The sequence below is a fragment of the Cydia strobilella genome, chromosome 7 (assembly GCF_947568885.1).
Source record: "Cydia strobilella chromosome 7, ilCydStro3.1, whole genome shotgun sequence".
Taxonomy (NCBI): domain Eukaryota; kingdom Metazoa; phylum Arthropoda; class Insecta; order Lepidoptera; family Tortricidae; genus Cydia; species Cydia strobilella.
In genome coordinates, this window is record NC_086047.1 from 5490198 (window position 1) to 5512015 (window position 21818).

The 21818-nt window shown below is 37.0% G+C and overlaps 1 protein-coding gene across 1 annotated transcript; it reads left to right on the forward strand.

Annotated features, from left to right (window-relative positions):
- The first annotated feature begins 3940 nt into the window (after positions 1–3940).
- On the forward strand, positions 3941–21137 carry LOC134742985 (glutamine synthetase 2 cytoplasmic-like). The gene is made up of 7 exons (XM_063676240.1): positions 3941–4111; positions 5457–5618; positions 8223–8436; positions 10933–11005; positions 12451–12635; positions 14814–14953; positions 20942–21137. Exons 1-7 carry the CDS (start codon positions 3946–3948, stop codon positions 21088–21090), a joined length of 1089 nt encoding a protein of 362 aa, XP_063532310.1. The 5' UTR covers positions 3941–3945; the 3' UTR covers positions 21091–21137.
- The last annotated feature ends 681 nt before the right edge of the window (positions 21138–21818 follow it).

Below are 21818 nucleotides of genomic sequence, written 5' to 3' on the forward strand. Positions count from 1 at the left end.
CTGTTACCACTGTATGCTCTAACCAAAGAGTATAATAATATACAATGAATTAATGTGGTAAATTATTTGGACGTAAATTACGGGTAGGTATCTAAGCTGTAAGTAAAATAAATTCACGTAGCCGAATGTAAACAAATCGTAGCTAAGAATGAAAATAGCGAGATTTGTTTCTATTTGCCTTGAAATCATGAATGGAAAAGGATTTGTATGTTACAATAGCTGTTTCTGTTGGCTGTACTAATTGGGGTTTATGTTGTGTAACTCAATAGCAAAATGTTTCAGCATTTGCACCGAGCAATCTGCGAGTATTTAAAGGGGCCCACCCATTACCAGTCCGCCGGACGATATCAGCCTGTCAGTTAGAACAAAAATTTGACAGTTCCGAACAACTGACAGGCCGATATCGTCCGGCGGACTGGTAATCAGTGGGCCCCTTATATATATATATATATATATATATATATATATATATATATGTCGGAGCGTGCCTCCAGAAGGACACATTGCAGCGTTACATTTCAGTTTTAGACGCCTGTATACAATCGATTAGCAGTGTTGTGTGTATTACTTAGTTGATAATGTAATTTATCGAGTTATGTAGAGAGTAACGCCATCTATTGGCATTCTTGTTGAAATAAGATTAGGTACAGGCTTCGGAACGTCAAGTGGTTTAGCTTGCGTGAAGTTAGGTACGAGTTGGCAGTTTTGTTGGTAACTGGTCAAGCAAGTTGGCCTACATTCATTTTGGTGGGAGCGATTAGGCTCCGCCGCTCCGCGGCATTCATTCGAAGATTCTCGATCGGACCGTGCTAGATATCGGACGTTAGCCAACCTCGTGCCTAAACTCACTCGTTCCTGAAGGCTTATACCTGAAGGATTATTTTGAAAGCTTATAGATTCCAACATTATTTAATCATTTAGCTAAGTGTTTTATCCCGAGTGTTAATTTGATTTCTCATGAGTCATTAGAGGTTTACTATTGTAAAAATTAGAAAATAAGTGTTGTTTTGAAAAGATGTGTCCCGCCGAGTTTGTTGCCGGTCCCATATAGGGTTAAATCTTCTCGGGTCAAGAGGTGTACGGTTGGAACCGGAATAGCTTTGTTTGACGTTCATAATCGCATTGTAATATACCCACCTACTTGAATAAAGATTTGAACGTTTAATTGTAATTCTTTTATTTTAAATTAAATCGATTTCCGTTGCTAGTGTGACTAGTTATTTTTATTATTTAGTACGAAAGTATAATAGGCACTAGGTTGATGAGTCCGTAGTATTATTTCATACACTGGTAGCAGTTGTAGCATACTATTTAGCTGTGTAGGCATACATCGATGTACTGCGCCCACTACCGCCACCGCTATAGGCCACCACGCGCCCCCAATTATCCCCGACATATATTTTAATTTATTTAATTTAACTTGTTTAATAAAATATGGCTTTCCATCAAAGAAGGGTTCTTATGCTTATTTATGTATTTACAGGGAGCAGTTCCGATTTTAAAATATATTTATTTATATTTGATATTGATAGGTACATAACTATATTTTTCTCAATGTTTCTCGTTTGTTTAATCTGAATGCCGCTCAAGTCGTATGTCGTCTTCTGTAAATTTGATGTATTTTAAGTCAACGAAGACTGAAAAAAAAAAGGATTTCTTTCTTAGATATCACAGTAAAGATCAAAAACACTTTTCTTTAAAGTTAACTTTGACAAGAGCCTTCAAATATAATATAGGTATGATAGGCAATTATTTTCTGACACCTAGAAAAATTTACGGCAGGGCAATATAGTAAAGGCAGTTCTATTTGTAAATTAGAATTAAAATCGAGTTTCCCGTAAAAATGTTACAAGATTGGATTTTTACCCAGGAATGTGCATATTTACGAAACACGTTTAAATATTCATTTCAGTGTCAAAAGAATGATTATCCTAAAAAACAAGCTTCAAAAGAAGCTTGAAATGAAATCTTTTAGAGTTATTTATGTTTAAACAGGCTACTTAAACCTTCCTTATGCCCTTGTGAAAATTTGCTACTGAACTAAATGACCTTGAAATTGTAAATTACAGTCCAAATTGTGTGAGACGTATACGGGACAAGGCATACGAAAGACAATACGTCATTCGGGATGACCGTCATACGGCTTGGAGGATATAACCAAACGGAGTAGCCATTAACAGGCGTCGTAACTCCATGACCAATGGATACATTGTATGGACTGACGTTTATCTGACATGGCTATTTTTACGTTACGTATACATTTGATGTTCCCCTCCCCCGCAAAAATCGGCAGACTGTTATATTACACACAAGGCGTCTCCATTTGGTTATATCCTCCAAGTCATACAGCAAGTTCGCTCAGACACAGACAGTCAGAAAGGTAGACGCTAGGTTAGGTCTTCCCCACATTGACCTTATGTGTATCTTGCCCGTACCCATATAATTTTGTTCCGTAACATAGCATCATTCTTGCGATGTAATACATGGTGTACACTACCTTTGTATGTAAGAGCGAATAAGTACCTACTTCCTAACACATCAAGTGTCAAACTTTTTTTTTTTTTTTTTGGGTTTTTATGGAGGCTTTGGACACTCTAGGTGAACATGTCAGCCTCATGGGTGCTATCATAGTTCCCTACTCAAGGGAGAGGTCAATGAAGTGGTGGTGGTGGTGATTGCTTTGTCCGATATAGGCTCTGCCAACCAACAATTGATCTGTCCATTGTGCATGGAGCCCAGACTACCAAAAATTATTTTTCTCAAGTCCGAATTCCGAAGTGTCAAACTTATAAGGAGGATTCGACACCTTGGAAAAGAAAACCTGTTAAAAATAAACGAATTTTGATTTTTAGATTTAAAAATATAAAAATATTTTATTTTTACTACAGTGCTGCTCCACTCTTATTATACTCAATGATTAATGCTAATTGTACTGTTTTCTTAATTACACTAGGATGAACAACGAAATTTATAATGTGGCGTTAGAGATAATTTCTTAATTTTTCAGTGGCTGGTTTTATAAATAAACTTAAGAAAAATAAAGTCATGAAACGAATTTTATTTTTTCTCTTAAAACAGAAGACTTCTTATTCTTTGCAAAATAAAAGCAATATAGATATACGATATCATTGAATGCAATCTGTATTGCATGCACAGTAGGTATCTGACGATGACGACCAATATTCAGATCTTTATACAGATACACAAATTACTATATATTATTAATTATTATATGTTATATAATTCATATACATATGTATGTATCTATGATTACTTTGAAACAAAATTATGATTTTACGTGCGTTCGTTGCCTCGCAAGAATAAAGAATGTGCAATGGCGGCAAGCCGCGCGCCCCATCAAGACTAGGTGGAAAAGCAGGGATAGACCTGTTTGAGTTAAAGTTTTTGCTACCTACTTTAAACATGCGATGAGTTGCCTAGTAGGTTAAAGGACTACCTGGTTTTTATATCTGAAGAATGAAGCTTGAGAAATATAACAATATGTTATTAATTATTATACTAATTATTATATGTTATATAACTCATATACATATATATGTATCTATGATTACCAGCAGATTCTGGAAAAACCCTCATACCGTGCGAGCAAACAACGGGTATTTGTTGTGTTTTTCCCTGAATATGTAATGAACAATAAAATATACTAATAATAGTAATAATGTTTTATGTTAAGGGAAAGGTATTGAGGTTTTTGTCGCCAAACAATTTTCTTTATAAGCGGCCTAAAGTGCCTGAAATAAATAGCGTATCTCAATCAAAACTTAATCTCACTCTGACAAGCTTTGTTTCAAGTAAATATTTGTGTCGTAACGATTTATTTGTACTATTACTACTATTTACTTGTAGGTATTATTATTTATTTGTGTTTGTGTTTATTTGTAGTTTCTATTTTCTATTAATATTTTGGCTATTCTAGGTATCAAGATGAACGCGGTTCCAATAGCGCTGAATAAGGCGGGGATGCGAAAGTACGAGGACTTGGAAGTCCCATGTGAAAGTATCTTGGCTTCCTATGTTTGGGTGGACAGCAGCGGCATCGACCTTCGATCCAAAGACAGGACTTTTGGCTACGTTCCCAAAACACCAAAAGGTCATATAAAGGAACAGTATTATAAGCTTCAGTTTATACGACGCTTCAGCGACGCTTGAAGCTTATTAGTCTCAATACCTGTCCTACTGATGCCGCTTTATATGTATTGAACTATCATTACACAATGTTTTTCACCTCAGCAGCTCGAACAAGTTACTTTGTTTCACTCCCTCACTCCAGGGAGTGAAACAAATAACTATTTCATAACAGATCCGGCATTCAGCCACGCTTGAAAATTGTGTAATAATATTTTATACGGCTATTAAATAAATCAAATTAAATATTTTAATCATATACAAAAGTATTAAATTGTAAAGTAACCTATAAGTAGAGTAAGATATAATATTCATCTTATCTTATACCTTTTAAACGAGCATCATCATGACTCTTAAGAGCCTGGCTCTTGTCGGTGGAGTAACCGCCACTCCGTTCTTCTTTCTGCCACTGTTTTGAGCTCCTGATACGTCACTACGTTGATTTTCTCCTTGGCTTGGTCCAAAAACGCACGTCTCGGTCTTCCTCTGCCTCTAAACGAGCAATTCTTGTATATTTCGGGGATCTCGGAAACGGCTTTAACGATTTCGATGAAATTTGCTATGTGGGGGTTATCAGGGGCGAAAAATCGATTTAGCTATGTGTTGTCTCTAGGAAAACGTGCATTTTTGAATTTTTTAATGTTTTCCGAGCAAAGCTTGGTCTCTCAGGTAGTATGTAATAAAAAGACTAAAGCGCCTTGCTTAATTGTTTATTCAACTCAAGCCGTGGCCGCAGCAGCAACGAGACAAGAAACCCTTTGTTTTCTTCAGTATTGTCGAGTTGTAAAAAAATCTGGTGCAGCGGAATGTGAGGAGCACGGAAAATGGGTCTGCATTCTATTTGTGAACCGTCTGTGCCTCCTAGCTGAAAAGGTATGTTAGGTACTGCTTTGTGGTCAGTATGGACGAGTCTTATTATAATTGTTTCCCTGCCTAAAACCTGTAATTCGAATATAGGAATGATTTACATTTAAACCACTGCCATTCGTTTGACAGTTTAATATACATGTACCTATAACCTTTCGAGACCCGGACAAATATGGAAACATACAATAACATATAATATGGCGACATATAATAGGTTACATATAGCCGGCTCCCCAGGGAGCCGACAGGTTTCGAAAGGTTGAAACCTTTGACCGCCAATGACGTTAACTGATGCGCCCTATATCAACCTTCACTACAGCCCAGTATCAACCTTCGTGCATTCTAACAAGGTTCGCGATAACACGCCGCGCACGACAGGTTGCACGATCTCCTTTCAAGTCACATATGCCAAATGTAATTTTAAATTATTAAATGATTCACAGACCTACCGATATGGTACTTTGACGGCAGTAACACCGGGCAGGCATCCGCCGACAACGCCGACACGTTCATCTTCCCGCAGAGAATCTACCACGATCCCTTCCGCCGCGGCAGTCACATTATGGTGCTCGCGGACACTTACCAGCACGATTACCAGCCCACAGGTTAGTTCCAAAGACCTGTTCAGGGGCCTAACCAAATGACAAACGTTTTATTGAAAACGCCAATACCTATAAACTTAGTTTACCTATAGAAATTATGACTTTTCGTCGTATCTGTCATCCCAATATAATCTTTGTTTTTCTAATTGGTGTTTGTCAATAAACCTGGGAACAATCTAACAACCGTCGCGTCATTTAATTGCACACCATAATGTAAAGACCTAACAACTTTACATCATTATGCAGCTGTAAAAAGTAATGAAATAAATGCATTTGTATTTGTATTTGAATTTTAAGAAAAAGTTGCGAAAAGATCCTTCTAGATCAAAAGTTGATCTTAAAGAGAAACTTACCAGTGTCTGGAATGAAGTAACACCTGAAGAGTGTAGAGAGTTGGTAGATACAATGCCGCTCAGAATTAAAGCCGTTTTAGATGCAAACGGTGACGCCACTAAGTGGTAGACGTTCTATTCTGCATCTGATACACTGAAGACGGACGTTTCTGCGCATATTACATTTGGTAATATAATGTTTTTTTATCTCTGAGGAAAGGTTTAATTTTTTCTCATTTGATAAATAAAATATGATTTAGTATAATCTATATTGTTTTTAAGTAACCTGTTCTACTAAACATCCAAGTCATCCTGAAATTTTAGGTTGAAGTTAGGTTAATACATTTTTTTCCTACTAGGCGAGCTCATTTGCATTGGGGCTCGTACATATGGGCCTTTAAATTTTCGACGTAGTTACGTAATGTGTTTATTATAGCACCGGTGTCGTAATACTCGTAATGTAGCACCAGATGTACTGTAACACTAAAGATAGCACAATCGAAATAGGATTTGTCCTATTTTGATTGTGCTATCTTTAGCTTGCCTTGAAATCTCTTGGACAGTCCTGATATTTCGGTGTCTTCTTTCTCCGTGCCTTTTTCCATTTCATTTGGGGTCGGCGCTCCGAATATTTTTCCGCAATTCGGCTCTGTCACACGGGTCAGCTGGGATTTTCTCTGACAGTCTTTGAAGGATTCTGTGGAAAGTGTTGAGTCGCATGGGCTTCCGAATAGGAACCTCATATATTCTGACTTTGTTCTAGTGATTCTTAAACCATTTTCCTCAAGTGCATGTCTCCACCTGTTAGTCGCTTGTTGTAAAGCTTCGAGTAATTTTGCTACCAAAACAATGTCGTCCGTGTACAACAGACATCATGGCACTGTCTCTTGTATGTCCATAACAGCAAACCCATGCTGGTGCCTGCTGGACTACGAATTAAAGTTTTGACTTCACGACTTGACGTCACATTTCTTTTATTAGGCTTATATAAAATTCAGGCACGTTTTGGCTTCTTGAGGCTTGGCATACTAGCCGACGCGGAACTCTATAAAAAAGCCTTTTCTAGATCTAGAAATGCAATAAACAAGTTTTTCTTAAGAGCTCTGTATTTTTCTGTCAAAATTCTCAACGTGTGAACAGAGCATCCATAGTTCTTTTTCCCTTTGTAAATCCAAATTGATTGGGTGTGACCGTAATCAATTCTTTGAGTGCATTTTAAAGCCTATATTTTTAGTGTGCGAGGCAACTGTTCCTCTGTAGTTTTCGCAAGATTCGACATCCCCTTTGTTTTTGTAGATTGGTAGGAGGTAGCTGTGTCTCCAGGAGTCCGGGATTTTGCCTGAAACTATTATGCCGTTGAATAGATTCGGGAGCCAAGCCACTCCTACCTCTCCCAGAATCTTGCAGCAGCAGTCCTGAAATTTTGGTATGTATGTTAATTAAAGGCCTCTTTTGTATGTCCACGCCATTTGACATTTGGGGACCTCGAGGAACCGCAGCCATCTTGGAAAATGTGTACCTCCCTGGAGAAATTCGCGTTTTACTCTGAATCTACGTGTTCTGTGAGAATATGGTGTAAGGCAACATTAAAGCATATTAAATTTTACACAAAAAAGCCCTACATGTCTTTGCAGAAAACTTTACTATTCTTATAGAAAATACTTGCTGAATCTAAATATAGCGCTTAGACTTTTCCAAGGGACATTCTCTTAATATGAACCTTGGAAGAATAGGAAATTCACTTTTGTCTATATATTTGTACACGATCTACCCCAATATCAAGATTTTACTTGACTGCAACAACAATGACATGAAAAAGGGGCCTTTAATTAACATACATACTAAATTTCAGGACTCCAAGAGATTTCGAGGTTTGTCCTATTTCGATTGTGCTAAGAGTAATTATGGCACAAAGTTAATATTTACAGTATAGCATAATTATATTTTCAAGTGGGGATGGGAGTTGGACAGCAATATACACAATTAACAACTGCAACAATAATTAGCGGAGTAATATTAATAATTTAGTTCTACTATAGATTATTAAAGTTGTCCTAAGACTCAAATGGTCATGAATTCATGATTCAAAATACTGGATAAATTGTAATTTTTAGTATAAATTTGTATTAGACTCCATCTGAAAAACAAGTAACCTTAAACATTAAATTACAAACACAAAAAAAAAATATAAATATAATTTAAAAAAAATCTACTCGATAATTGTCAAATAAAAGTATGTAGCTGAAATCATTTAACATCTTTTTTTTACATGCAGCATCAAATCGTCGCAAAGCGTGCATGTTGTCGTGCGAGAAGACCGACGTAGAAGAACCTTGGTTCGGTTTCAACCAGGAATTTTTCCTTACGACGACAGACAACCGGCCACTGGGCTGGCCGCCCGGCGGCTTTCCCTCCCCGCCCGGCCCCTACTACTGCGCTATAGGTGCCAACAGAATCGTGGCCAGAGACCTCATGGAAGCATTCTACAGGTATTGAAAAGTTGCTTACTAAAATTAATTTTGCCCTAAGAGTACGGTTAACGGGTGCCGCCGTGACTGGGTTATGGCTTTAGCCGTGAAAGCGAATCCGGCCACTGGCGAATTCTTTGGTCTACTTTTATTTACTATACATGATCTTTCAGACAATGGTTACACGTGGCTGAAAATATTGTTCTTTGTTGTATTATGCTGCAGTTATTATCCTTTAATTCTACCTCATTGCTAGAGATGATCGACCAAATTGTAACCAGAACCCGACCGCACATAAACGTAACTATGAGGTCTTATTAACTACTAGCACGTGCTCATTTTGCGCGCAATATCCAAGTTATGGCTTTGAGACAAACTATAATATTTCATTATGGTTAAGCTTCAACAGAGAACTTTAGATTACCTTGAAAAGTTAGCAACCAAATGTCAATGAAACTCAACGTTCCTCATACGTATATGGAATAATGAAATTTTGTTTGTAGGTTACCATGTATTTAATATATGTCTCATTATTTATCAATTCGACAAGGTTTCATGCTGGGATCATTCGATTGTGAAGTAAGCTTGGTATTGCATTGGAAAACTTCGAAAGTGGGGTAATGTTGACAATGGTAAATATCTATAAAACCACAAGCACTTCATACTTTAGCAACACTGACGCTACTGCAAAGCTTACTAAGGCATCTTCCTTACTGCTGCTACAGTAAAAAGTTCTCCTTGTTTAGTAGATATTTACCGGACGATTGATGATTGAGTGTAAGAGAATGATAAGCGAGAGATGCCTGTAAGTAGTAATATATTATTGTTATGTAAATAGTACGTTTGTACCCAATGTATAATTATTACTGTCTCCCAATTTGTGCCGCAGTGTACAATTATAAACTTAAATAAAAAACAATAAACAATTTACCCTCAAAATTATCCCGCATTTGAAGTTACTCCAATGCGCCTTAACTTAATTTTATCTAAGATGAAAATTGGATACCTACTTACATGGAGTGAAAGCTAGGTATCCTAGCCTCTAGACCATACGGGGTTAAATTGAATAAATTCAGCGATTCACCACTAGACTGTATTGAGCCATTCGAAATGGGAAACCACAGATATTTACATGGTGTGAAAGCTAGGTATCCTAGCCATTAGGCCATATGAGGTTAGATTGAATTAATTCAGTAATTCCTATAGACTGTACTCGTATTGAGCCATTCGAAATGAGAAACCACCCACTTTGTAAATAAATACTATTCTGATTAAATTATGCGTTTGGCAAAAATTTCGTTTTGTTCGTGGGTCAAACTTTGCTTCTAAGATTTGTCCCGCACTAACTAACATAAGCACATAAGTACATACATACTAACAGGGCAAGTTAAATCAAAGGTTGTACATAATATTAAATCATATATCAACTTGTTACCCAGTTACTGGCCGATTTCGCGTGAAAATTATCGACGTTACAGCATCAGGAATTACACGCCAAGTCCATTACATGTGTCATTTGAGTTAAATTCCTCCATGCTACACATTTGCGTCGCCATTTAACTCTGAACGTTGTTGCCGAATCTACAAAGCTTGTCTGAACTTTCTAAGAAAATCGTATTATTATATAAAATTATCACAAAAAAATGTTCTACTATTGGTAATTGTGCATTTTAACATATAGTTATGTAGGTAAGAATGAGAATAGAAGACGCCTAGAATACTAAATAAATAAGTACGCATAGAATAATTATTATGTCGACATACTTCTCAAATGTATCCTCATCAACAACGATATCAACCTTCTGTTTTATTAAGAGATAGTAAAATAGAGTAGGGTAGCTGGTAGAGATCCCTCATAGTGATAATTTTGCCTTTGTGCCTGAAAGAATCAACAAAATTAATTGAACTTTAATAACATCCCATCCCACAAATAAACATCTTATCTTATCTTAGGTAGTCGCTTTTAGAAAAATCTGTGTCAGTGCTTGTGTTCATTATTGGGATCAGGTTAGCTTAGGTTAGGTTAGGATTAGGTTGTCAAAAGCGAACTCCGGCGATCAGTAGGGTAGGACGGGGACGTTTGTAACATTGAATACCGTGAAAGTTATTTAAAAAAGATTAGAAATAACAAATTATATTCCATTTGGCCGAATAGTGTTTCAATTAACACACCTATGGGATCAATTGAACCACACTTCCACATTCTCTTTAATTCCCTATCATTACGTAACCTCGGGCGATAGGCTTTTAAAACACATTTTATTTAAAAACTAAATAAATAACTGTAAAAATAAATTAGTTACAGGCAGTTAAACATAAAGTGTTTCAAACGTCCCCGTCCTACCCTATCAACTTAAATCACACTTAGTTAATTACTAGTGTTTATAACAAATTGCTACTCGTGTAGCATACGATTAGGCTTGTGGAGTGTTCTTGACAGGCCGCGCTGGCTCAGAATTAATAACCTAGACCCAAACTGCGCCATTATTTCACTAACTATAATATAACTGTCAACAGATGTTGTCTCTATGCTGGCGTCAGTTTGAACGGTATAAATCCCGGCACGACTCCATCTCAGTGGAATTTCCAGGTATGAATGAAAATATGTTTCTCCTGCAATTAATGTGTAGGTAAGAAAATGGCAAATGAACATTCTAAGCTTCTTGGAGCCCAGCCATTACGCACTTGTTGGCGCGAAGTAAAGAAAATGGCTTCGCGTTTTTCAGATTGTCGGAGAGGTGTAACTTGGGGACAAATTGTATGCTCGTTTCAGTAAATCGTGTCTAAAATGTTTTGACAATAAGGAAGTGCCGCGCAAGAGGGGGTATTTTGCCGTGACAGTGAAATACAAATTTAACAAACAATGTTGATAAAATTACTATAGACATGTTTATATAGACAAACATTGATTTTTTAAATTACTTTAAAAAAACACGCTGTGCTGAGAGATATGCGATATTATTTGCACTTGGCCAATAAAATTTTAGGTTAGTACCTAAGGCCCAATTTACACATAGATTAGTGTTAAGTTCGAGTTCATACATTTGTTACTTGCATTTAGTAGTAAATGTATGTTTCGCTGATGTTGCTAATACTTGCGTTTAGTAGCAAATGTATGAACTCGCACTTAACCCTTATCAATGAGTAAATCGGCCCTAAGTCCAATTTAGACAAAAATTATTTGGTGAGAGAAAACTAGTCACTTTGCCGATTTCACGACTAGAGGCAATAGCAGGTTGAAATAATTATCAATTGTTAATTGTCCGTATTCCGTATCCTTATTTTAAAATAATTATGTAAAGAATTACGATTACAGTACCTACCTCTTTATTACTTTGCTATATCTATCGAAATACAGATGGCGGGAGCTTTTGCACAAACAAAGCAAATGGGCTAAGCCGCGTTTTATTGCCATTGGAATGCTTTATGGTCTCGTTATTCACATTCAAAATACTGCAATCTTTATTTAATACTGCTGAGTTCTTATTACTACTACAGTGAGCTAATTCAGGTCGCTGTAAATATTCTAGACTTGTTTCAGTAATTTCGTTAACTTTAACCTTATTCATAAAACTTAATGACAGCTGGTTATATACAAACCTCTGTTAAATTCTATCTCTTTCTGACAAACAAAACAAACGAGTCAAACAATTCAACGGTTTTTTCACAAACGCTTATGAACAGGAGTGTGTAGATGATGAGATGTCTTTAATATTATTTCCCGTAATAGAATAAATAATTTCAAAACAGAACGGCTGTGCGGATTTGTTTGTCGAGAAAATAAGTTTTCCTATATAACTTTAAAAACGGATTAACCGATGTATTTCCGACTTTCTGCCCACTCGAGTTGCATGAGTTGAGAGTTTTCCAACTGAGGAAGCGTCGTGCACCAAGCTCGATTGCGCGGGAATGTGGGCAAGCGGGGTTCCTGTACAATCACAAGCGGTTCGAGGGCAATTCATACACATCTATTTATTACTAGTTTCTGGATATCAGCTTAAGAATTTCTTTTTCATATCGATGCTAATACCACAGGTTGGGCCAAGTCCTGGCATCTGTTCGGCCGACGACCTATGGATGGCGCGTTACATTTTGGCGCGGCTGGCAGAGGAGTACGGCACAGTGGCCTGCTTCGACCCCCAGCCCGTGCCCGACTGGCCTGGCAACGGCACCTTCTGTTACTTTTCCACCAAGGATATGCGGGAAGAAGACGGCATATTGTGAGTTAAGGATATATTGTCTGGTCGTCAGGACACTCGCCCGGTGCCGACAACTTAAACACGGCACGTTATATCCTGACGTGGCTACCCGAGGTGTACGGCGTACTTCGACCCGTAGCCTGTGCTCTATTGGCAGAGCGACGGCTTTCCTGATACTTTTCCTTTAAGGACATTCGGTAGGAAGACGGCATACCTGTGAGTTTAGGTCAAGACGTCTGTATGGCGTATTGTATCCTAGCACAGCTGGGCAAGGAGAACGGCTTAGTGGTAATGGTAGCCCGTGCCCATTAAGCCGCCTCCTGATACTTTTCTACCAAAAAATGTGTAGGTATGGATATTATAGGGCACGTTACACCTTGCTTGCTGGCTGCTTCGATTCGTACCTGACTGCAACGCATATTGTAGACTGCTAAACACGATCAACAAAATGTTGTTGATAGGTAGGGACTGTGACACATTTTGCGCGCATTGTAAAATTTTCTTATTCTGAAGTCTGACTACACGATTATTAAATTTTAGCCTACGTAAGTATATACGTAAGGCCCTCTTCACCCTGCGATTTTTTCTTTCTCAGTTTTGGTGCATAACTTTTACCTATTAGCGATACTGCCAGTCTCGCGATGCAATGGCGCGGCAACATAACGCGCGTTCGTATCGCTGTAAAAAGTTGCAGTGTGTATAGGTCGGTGTGTAATTATTCGGTTTTAGAACAAACAAAGCTCCATTTGGCTAATCTAAAATCAAAATACACTAAGTACCTAAGTGCGTCATTGCTGTCCCAAAAAACTATCATATATTTTCATCTATAATTCGCCTGTGTAATTTAACTCCATCGTTAAGTCATAAAATTAACTGAAATAACCGGTTTTAACACAAATTGAACCGAAATCAATGGAGTGTAAGACATAAATCACGAAATGTGAACATGAAAATTATAAATGAGTACGTAAATTGACCGCGATGTGCAACTTTGATACTTGATTGTAGCAGAGTCAATATTTGCTTACCAGCTTTTAACCTACCATCAACCCTAATTTTAACTTTTCATATATTAATAATGCGGTTTTCACTTTAATTTAATGTGAGTAATTAATTTTCGTTTAAAACAATTTTAACGATGTGTTTTCTTAATAATATAGTATTCGGTTACCGCGATAGTTACTCATGAAATAAAACTATGAAAAACGGATTATATCGCGTATATTGAATTTATACTACATCCCGACGTTTCGAACCAGCGTTCGTGGTCAACGGCTGACTAAATAAATAAATAAAATTATAAAAAAAAAAAAAAAAAATTGGGTATAAATGCAATATACGCGATATAATCCGTTTTTCATAGATTTATTTCATGGTTTTTTTTAACAATGGTTAACTGGCAATCGTTCCTCTATTATCATTTTCGTCTTCTGTTGCTTTTATATTTTTCCATAACAAACTCAATAAAAATGGCTGCATGGTACAGTTAGTGCCCTCACATAAGTCTTCACTTATCTATATTACCTACAGCTAGTATGGCGACGTTGGTCTTAAGTTGGGGCACTTACCTACCGTACAAAGGAAAGCCAATTTAAATCGATACGAGGACCTTACAGCGTCAGTTAAACAACTCTTAAAATGCATCGATACACCGTAATAATAACTCATCGTGTTTCATTATTGACACCTCGTGTGATGCAAATTGGGTGTACGCTGTTCTATTTGCTTGTTAGCAGAGTGAAACAGTAAGTACAGTCGAGTTCATAAATATGTATTCATTTGTTCACCTTATTGCAATGGATTAAGATGAAGAAATGTCGGTACCTACCGATACATATTTTTGAACTCGACTGTGTATAATACTTACCTGTAGTACTTGTACACAAAAGTTGCACTGCGGCTTATAATGACGTACAATCAGCAGCAGAAATGGCTAAGCGAGCGTGGAGTTCAAAATGATCAACACGTTCTCTCTCTTATTCTCTTTAATCTTAGCAATAAAGCTGTTGAGCAATTTCTTGTTATTGATTTGCAATGCACAGATTTGTCAGGTGTCAAAAGTGGCATTTCTGGTTTTACTTAGCTACTCCTAGAAGTAGCATACTTCTGCTACCCACTGTATGTTACAGGCTCGCATGTTAGTTATTGTTAAGAACCATACTCCACCAATGCAAAAATATTTTCCATAACGTGTTGTAGGGTGATCGAGCGCGCGATCGATAAGATGTCGCGACGACACGGCGTGCACATCAACGAGTACGATGCCAACAATGGCGCCGACAACGTCAAGCGGCTCACTGGGAAGCATAATATCTCTCATATCAAAGACTTCACTGCAGGTAACTAGACTCTTTCCCTTTTTACATAGCCGTTGTATGATTATCCTCCTAAGGCCCAAGGTCCTAATCCTAACTATAGTACTTCTTCAGTTCGATGAAATTTAAACCATATTCAATTGGAATGGAACAGAGATGCATTTCTTTTGTTTCGAAGGTCGACGAATCGAGATAATGTTACTCTCCTTATCTCTCGCACTTATAGTGCGACATAGAATAGTAGTGTTACTAAAAAAATGCCGTACTAAATTGTTGCCATTTTTAATTTTTCGTCAAAAATGTGACAGTTACGTAGGAAGTGGCGCCCTCATTTATTTTCTACAATTTTTTGTCGGACTATAATAATGTCGAAAGCTGTTGTTGCATGGTAAAAGCTGTCAGTTTGACTTTATATGATTTCCTTTATTACATAGTAATAAATTATTATATGTCAATTTGCACAAATTTACAAATAAAATGCAAAAAATAAAAAGGAATACAAAATAATTATAATACATATAGAGGTTATCAACTTGGACCGCCATTTATTGAAGATTAATATATTTTTCAATGTTTTTAATCCCGGAAAGTTATTTTGTTACGTTGGCTTTAATTTAGTGCAAATTAAAAAGAACGGTGCTCACAACGGCGATGAAAATGCTCGTCGGCAACTTGCATATTAAATGCTGCAGGTAACGGACAACGCTTCCCTTTATTGTTATATGTTCGTATAGATTAGTGTAAAATAATTTATATTGTAATTTAATATTATGCAATAAATAAATCTAAATCTAAACTGTAAAGTCAACAGTGTTTTCCACGTGCAGTGCTGTCCCTGTAGCGTTATAAGTTATAATCTCGTAAGACCCAGGCAGGACCCAAGGGTAATTTTTGTGCTTTTGAATTTGCTTTTGGAACTTGATTTTATTTAAATTACGGACCGGACAACCCTTTCCTTGATAAAAAACTTGAAATGAGCGTCCCTTTAAGACTGTAACCCAGAAAAAACTTTCCAGGTCGAAAAGCTAGCCCATTCATTTGACTATCCCTGACCAAAAAACTGACCAAACAATAAAGCGCTTTTGTACCCTAACAATTTAGCGCTTTTTATAAAACTCCCTTGATATTTTAGCCAACTTATGTAAGTGGCCAGTGTATTGATTGACATTTATACATATATAAAACCTTTTTCAATCTCTAGTAAAATAGACACTGACAATGAGGGCTATCGTTTTTTTGCTCACCAGTTGGCGCCTCTGTTGATGGTGGTCCAAAAGACTAAAAAACAGCTGTCAGTAATTGAAGTGACAAGTGACATTTCGAACTATGGAAAAGACCACCATCTACACTAGCGCCCCTAGCGGCGAATTCATACGCGTTAGCCCTCATTCCGAGTGTATAGTAGTAGAGTCTGTGCGGAAAGAGAAGATTCGTGGAATGTATGGGACCCAATATATTCCACGACTTTTCTTTCCGAACAGACTCTAAGTCTAGATGGTCTTTCGCTATCGAATGCGAAGTAATGTGTGCTTTATGAACAAGGTAAATGGTTTAAATTAGCACGCTTATATGCTAAAAGGGTACCCTTAATATGTATAAGGCTAACAATTATCACTACACCTTATAAATTAGTCGCCCGCCGCGTCTGTCTATGTGTATGTATGTTCACAATAAACTTGAAAACTACTGAACGGATTTTCATGTGGTTTTCACCTAACAATAGAGTAACAATAGAGTAAGAGTAGGTGTATAATTTGTTATGGTTTTGTGTAACCCGTGCGATGATAAGGGTTTTTTAAGGGTATTTGTACCCCTACAGGACTACGCTAGAAAATTTCATGGAATGCTCTTTTAGAACCTGAGGCAGTTAAGATGACAATATCGGTAAATGCCAATCTCAAACTAAAAATATATCGGGATGACTGACAGTTACGAGGAAGTATGTTATTTATGTTTCGATTGCTGTTCTCTATAAACGATTGGCACTTGACTAGGCCCCTTGATGTGCTCATATCAAAAAGTACCTAAAACAAACCTCCTAATACCTACCTACCTACCTACCTACCTACCTCCTTTACCTACTAATTAAAATGTTGTACAAAGCCGAGCCGTTTGCTAACGAAAGCACAGGAAAAATAGTTTTTTCTGCGTCTTTAAACAGAGTGTAATAAAGTAGGCCGTATTTGTTAAAGTTTTATTTTGTTTAATTAAAACTTATCATTACTTACCTTCGTTAGTAGGTAGCTTAATTTTGCGGAGTGGATTAAACATACCTAATAGATTTGTGACTAACGATATCCAGTAGATTATATAGGCAAGGATGAAGGCGTTTTAGTTAGGTGTGCCTTATACTCTTGGTACCTATTACTCTAATATTTGTCCTGGTATAAACAAAAAAGTACCTGTGGTACGAATGATATCAACACTTAGTAAATTAATTCCACATTGAATTTCCATTCAATCAACCATTTTGGAATAACACCGTTTGGACACTACTGTGTACTTCTTGTGAACTAGTCACACCATCAAAAATATTTGTACTTATACAAGGTCCTTAAATGAACATGTAAACAATGACTTGACAGATATGTCTGATAACTAAAACGAATGTACTACAGGATATAGTTAACCGAAATACAATTCTAAATTTTAATCCTCACGATTGTTTTTTGGGTCTGGCTGGCAAATAAGGGCTTAACCAAGCATTTAACAAAATATTCCATTGGTTTTGATCCGATAACGTGTCACAATTTGTAAAATACCTTTTATAGTAGTTATTTAGACATCAAAAGCTCTACATTTCACTATTCAACTTTCAATGGTGGCTGATTCCTTAGCTACGATTGCATGATAGGTCAATCAGAATGGTCCCATAATTACTCGCCATCCCCAAAAGAAACTTATTCCCTACGTTCTACCGTTCAAAATGTAAAACTATGCAAAGTGAGATGTGAGGTTGTAGAAGTGAGCAATTCAAATCCGTCATCAACATGGCTCAAAGATCGTTTGAGTGAAACTGTCTATTGAACCTTGAACCCATATCCCATTCCATTATGTCCCTAAAGGCAACGCCAAGACTTAAAGGGCTTATATGTAGGACAGCTGATAGACTACAAGATTAAGCAAATTTACACTTAATGAAATGGTTATAAAAGTGCCGATATCTCAAAAATTATCAGATTTTCATTAAGCGTAAATATGTCGCTTAACTTCAACCTCGGATTAATCCATTAGACCCTCTTAGGAAATATCAACCCTATTGCCTTTTTTTTAAACCAGTCGCTAAATGACAGTTGGATTTGTCCGAGTTTGAAGTTAAAGCGACTCAAATTTGCTTAATCTTATAGGTAGGTAGGAGGGTTCTATAAGCCCTAAGTCTTGGCGTTAGTTTTAGCGACACCCGATACCTATAAGTATCTACAACGAGTTAGTTCCGAGTAGATGAATAATTATGATTTGAACTTTAGAAATTGTTACACATCAATGTGTAACAATTTCTAAAGTTCAAATCAGAGTACAACTTAGAGTATTTTCAAAAATACTCTTTTAAGAGTGAGTTACCAGTAATATCTAAGTGTATTAAGATATTAATTAGGCGTCGAAGTACATTGTTATATCTATGACAGATGGCCTAAAAAATGATGAACAACTGACAGACCTTGCTGGCATAACAATTAGTAATTTCGAATGTTTGTTGAAAAAAATGTCACAAGCTAAAAAATATTGTACTGTGGGTAATAAAACTAAAACGTTTAATTTTTATAATTAAAAATAAAACATGTCATTTCACCCCTAAGTAACTTATTTGGCGTTGACAGAAAATGTTTACTTTTTTCAGTAGATTTATGCTAACGAGTAAATTTAGCATACTATGAACTGCAATGTAGTAAATATTTTTAAGGTTAATTTGTCTCGTTCATTATTTGACAGCGCCGTCAAAGTTGCGGATACGGCGGCGCTGGCGCTGACACCCGGCCAATAAGTTTAATTGAAATATCGAAAATCACGACGGCTGTATAGGCATTGAATGCGATATGAGACACAACGGCTGCTAACGAAATGCTTGCATTCGATTTAGAAAGAATGAAAAATTGCCTGACACCATGTGCCATATTTAGTTATGATGAATGGTGTGCATTATTCAAACTTAACTACAAAAGTATATTGTACCTATTCGTCAAGGATCAAGGAAAGTTATTGATTGTGAACACCATTAGATATTCCATTGCGTACATTGTAGTGTACCTAATGACTTAAAGCAGATTCATATTGTTTTTATTATTGTCCAACCATGCTACAGAAATACAACTTCAGAGTAAATATCACGCTCATTGCGTGTAGCTTATATAACTTACGTAGGTATGTACATAAAAAATGTTCCCAGTAAAACATTGTTTCACTGGTCATTTGCAACAAAGGCAACGAAGAAAGTAACACTGTATCGGGTTATACTGTGAATTCTTTTATTGTGGTATTCTAACCTAGGTACTTATTATAATAATAACGGCTTAGGTGCATGAACAGCAACAACTTTCTTTATTGCTTTCAATAGGATATTCCAAACAAAGCTACTCGATATTTTGCGGATTTCTTTGTAATAGGTATTGTAAAATATAAAATAATAAGGCTGTACCTACATAAAATACTACAAATAAGGAAGTTGTCAAGTGATTGATAGAGCGGAAGTAATGGGAAGTCATTGCTTCATTAATTCCACTGACAACTTACCAACCTTGGACCAATTTTCTAAACAGGCATCGGGTTCCAGTGAGAGTAATTTCGTTACAGGTAGAGAGTTCATATAGGTACCGATAAATTAAATTATCGGTACTTTTCTCTAATACTAGTGATAGTGGCTAAAAATAAGTGCATTCCCGTTGCCATGGAGGTTTTGGGATTATACTGAGCAACTTTTACTATGGGACCAACCCCGAATCCCGAAAAAAAATTTACCCCCATAGAAAACGGACCAGCCAAAATGTATAAAACAGCCAAAATTTTTTTCGTGATTGCGGGGTTGGTCCCATAGTAATAGTTGCTCAGTATAACCCCAAAACCTCCCTGGCAACGGGAATGCACTTATTTTTTTGTCACCGTGTATAATATTTGTAAGTAATAATTTGGTGTCAATGATACATGTTTTTGAAGTTTACACAAAACATATTTTATATGATCGCCAGGTTGGAAAAAAACCGGACAAGTGCAAGTCGGACTCGCCCACCGAGGGTTCCGTACTTTTTAGTATTTGTTGTTATAGCGGCAACAGAAATACGTAATCCGTGAAAATTTAAACTGTCTAGCTATCACGGTTCATGAGATACAGCCTGGTGACAGACAGACGAACAGACGGAGAGACAGACGGACAGCGGAGTCTTAGTAATAGGGTCCCTTTGGGTACGGAATCCTAAAAAATGATCTTGAGTGAACTTTCAAAAATCCTTTTAAAATAAAGAAGAAGGGAATTTAGTTATTATTTTGTTTCATGTTAATACCTATCCAGGTTTCGAATCGATGAAGTTACTAGAGAAAGGCCTCAAGACTATTCATATTAGTTTTTGCTAACCGTATTATCATCTAAAAATGGGCTACTTTGCAAATTTTTGTAGTCTCACTTTAGAGCTCGTCACAGACAGACCGATGATATATCTGCCGATATCGGCAGATACCGACAGATACCGACAGATACCGACAGATACCGACAGATACCGACATATATCTGCGAGTATTGCTAAGCACCACACACGCAACGATACCAAAATATATATCTGTCTAGCACCTAAATTGTGAGAGAGACGAAATAGACCGACCGATACATCGCAAGGCATCTTAAGGCATCAGCAGATGCCTTGCGATAAGATATCGGCAGATACCAAAATTAACAGCTACTTATGTGGGCTCTGTCACACAGTACGTAAAAGATATCGGCAGATGCCGTATCTGTCGGTAACTGCCGAAATATTATCGTCTGTGATGTGATAACGTTTGGTCCGTTACTTCGAATGTTTGTTGAAGGTGTCGCCAACCGAAGCTGCAGCGTCAGAATCCCTCGCCAGGTGGCGGAGGACAAGAAAGGGTACCTGGAAGACCGGAGACCTGCCGCCAACGCGGACCCCTACCGCGTCATCAACATTATGCTTAGGACTTGCATCATGGACGAGTAGCATCTCTAAAACGAGTGGCTACAGAGGGACCGCGAACCACGAACGAAGTTTAACCTCTCTGTCGCACTTACGTACGAATTTACAAGTGCGACAGAGTGGCAAACCTTCGTACGTTATCCGCAGTAGGCCTTCAGTGCGTTGCGGAAATTTTCCGAAAACTTGGAAAGTTCTAGGAAATTACATGAAAATTTCAGTGTACAAGAGAATCTCTCATTAAAAAATGAAAAGTTTCCTAAATTTTTCCATGTGGAAATTTCGCAATTTTGGAAACTTTCCCACGGTACATCAGTACGTGAGGCCCAACGAAGCCGTGAAGCAGTGTTGGCCGTACGTTAATTGCAATTAACCATTAACCAGTACAAATTGAACCGTAAACTGTAACCGTCCGTTACGGTTTACGGTTCAATTTATACTGGTTAATGGTTAATTGCAATTAACGTTCGGCCAACACTGCCGTGAAGGCTGAACTCGTAAGCTTTTACAACATACAAGGCTTAGTTTTACCTTAATAACTTGATCCATTAACCGAAAATCGAATCCTACGAAATTACTTTATGGATTGACGATATTATTATCCTCAAGAATCGGAATGAATGAACTTTTAATCGCTAATACCACATCTAAGAGCTGTGAAGAATAATGCAAAATTTTAAATAACTTTGCTTTCCACCAAAGCAAAATTGCCGAAAATTATAATTATAAATAAATAAATAAATAAATAAAATCAT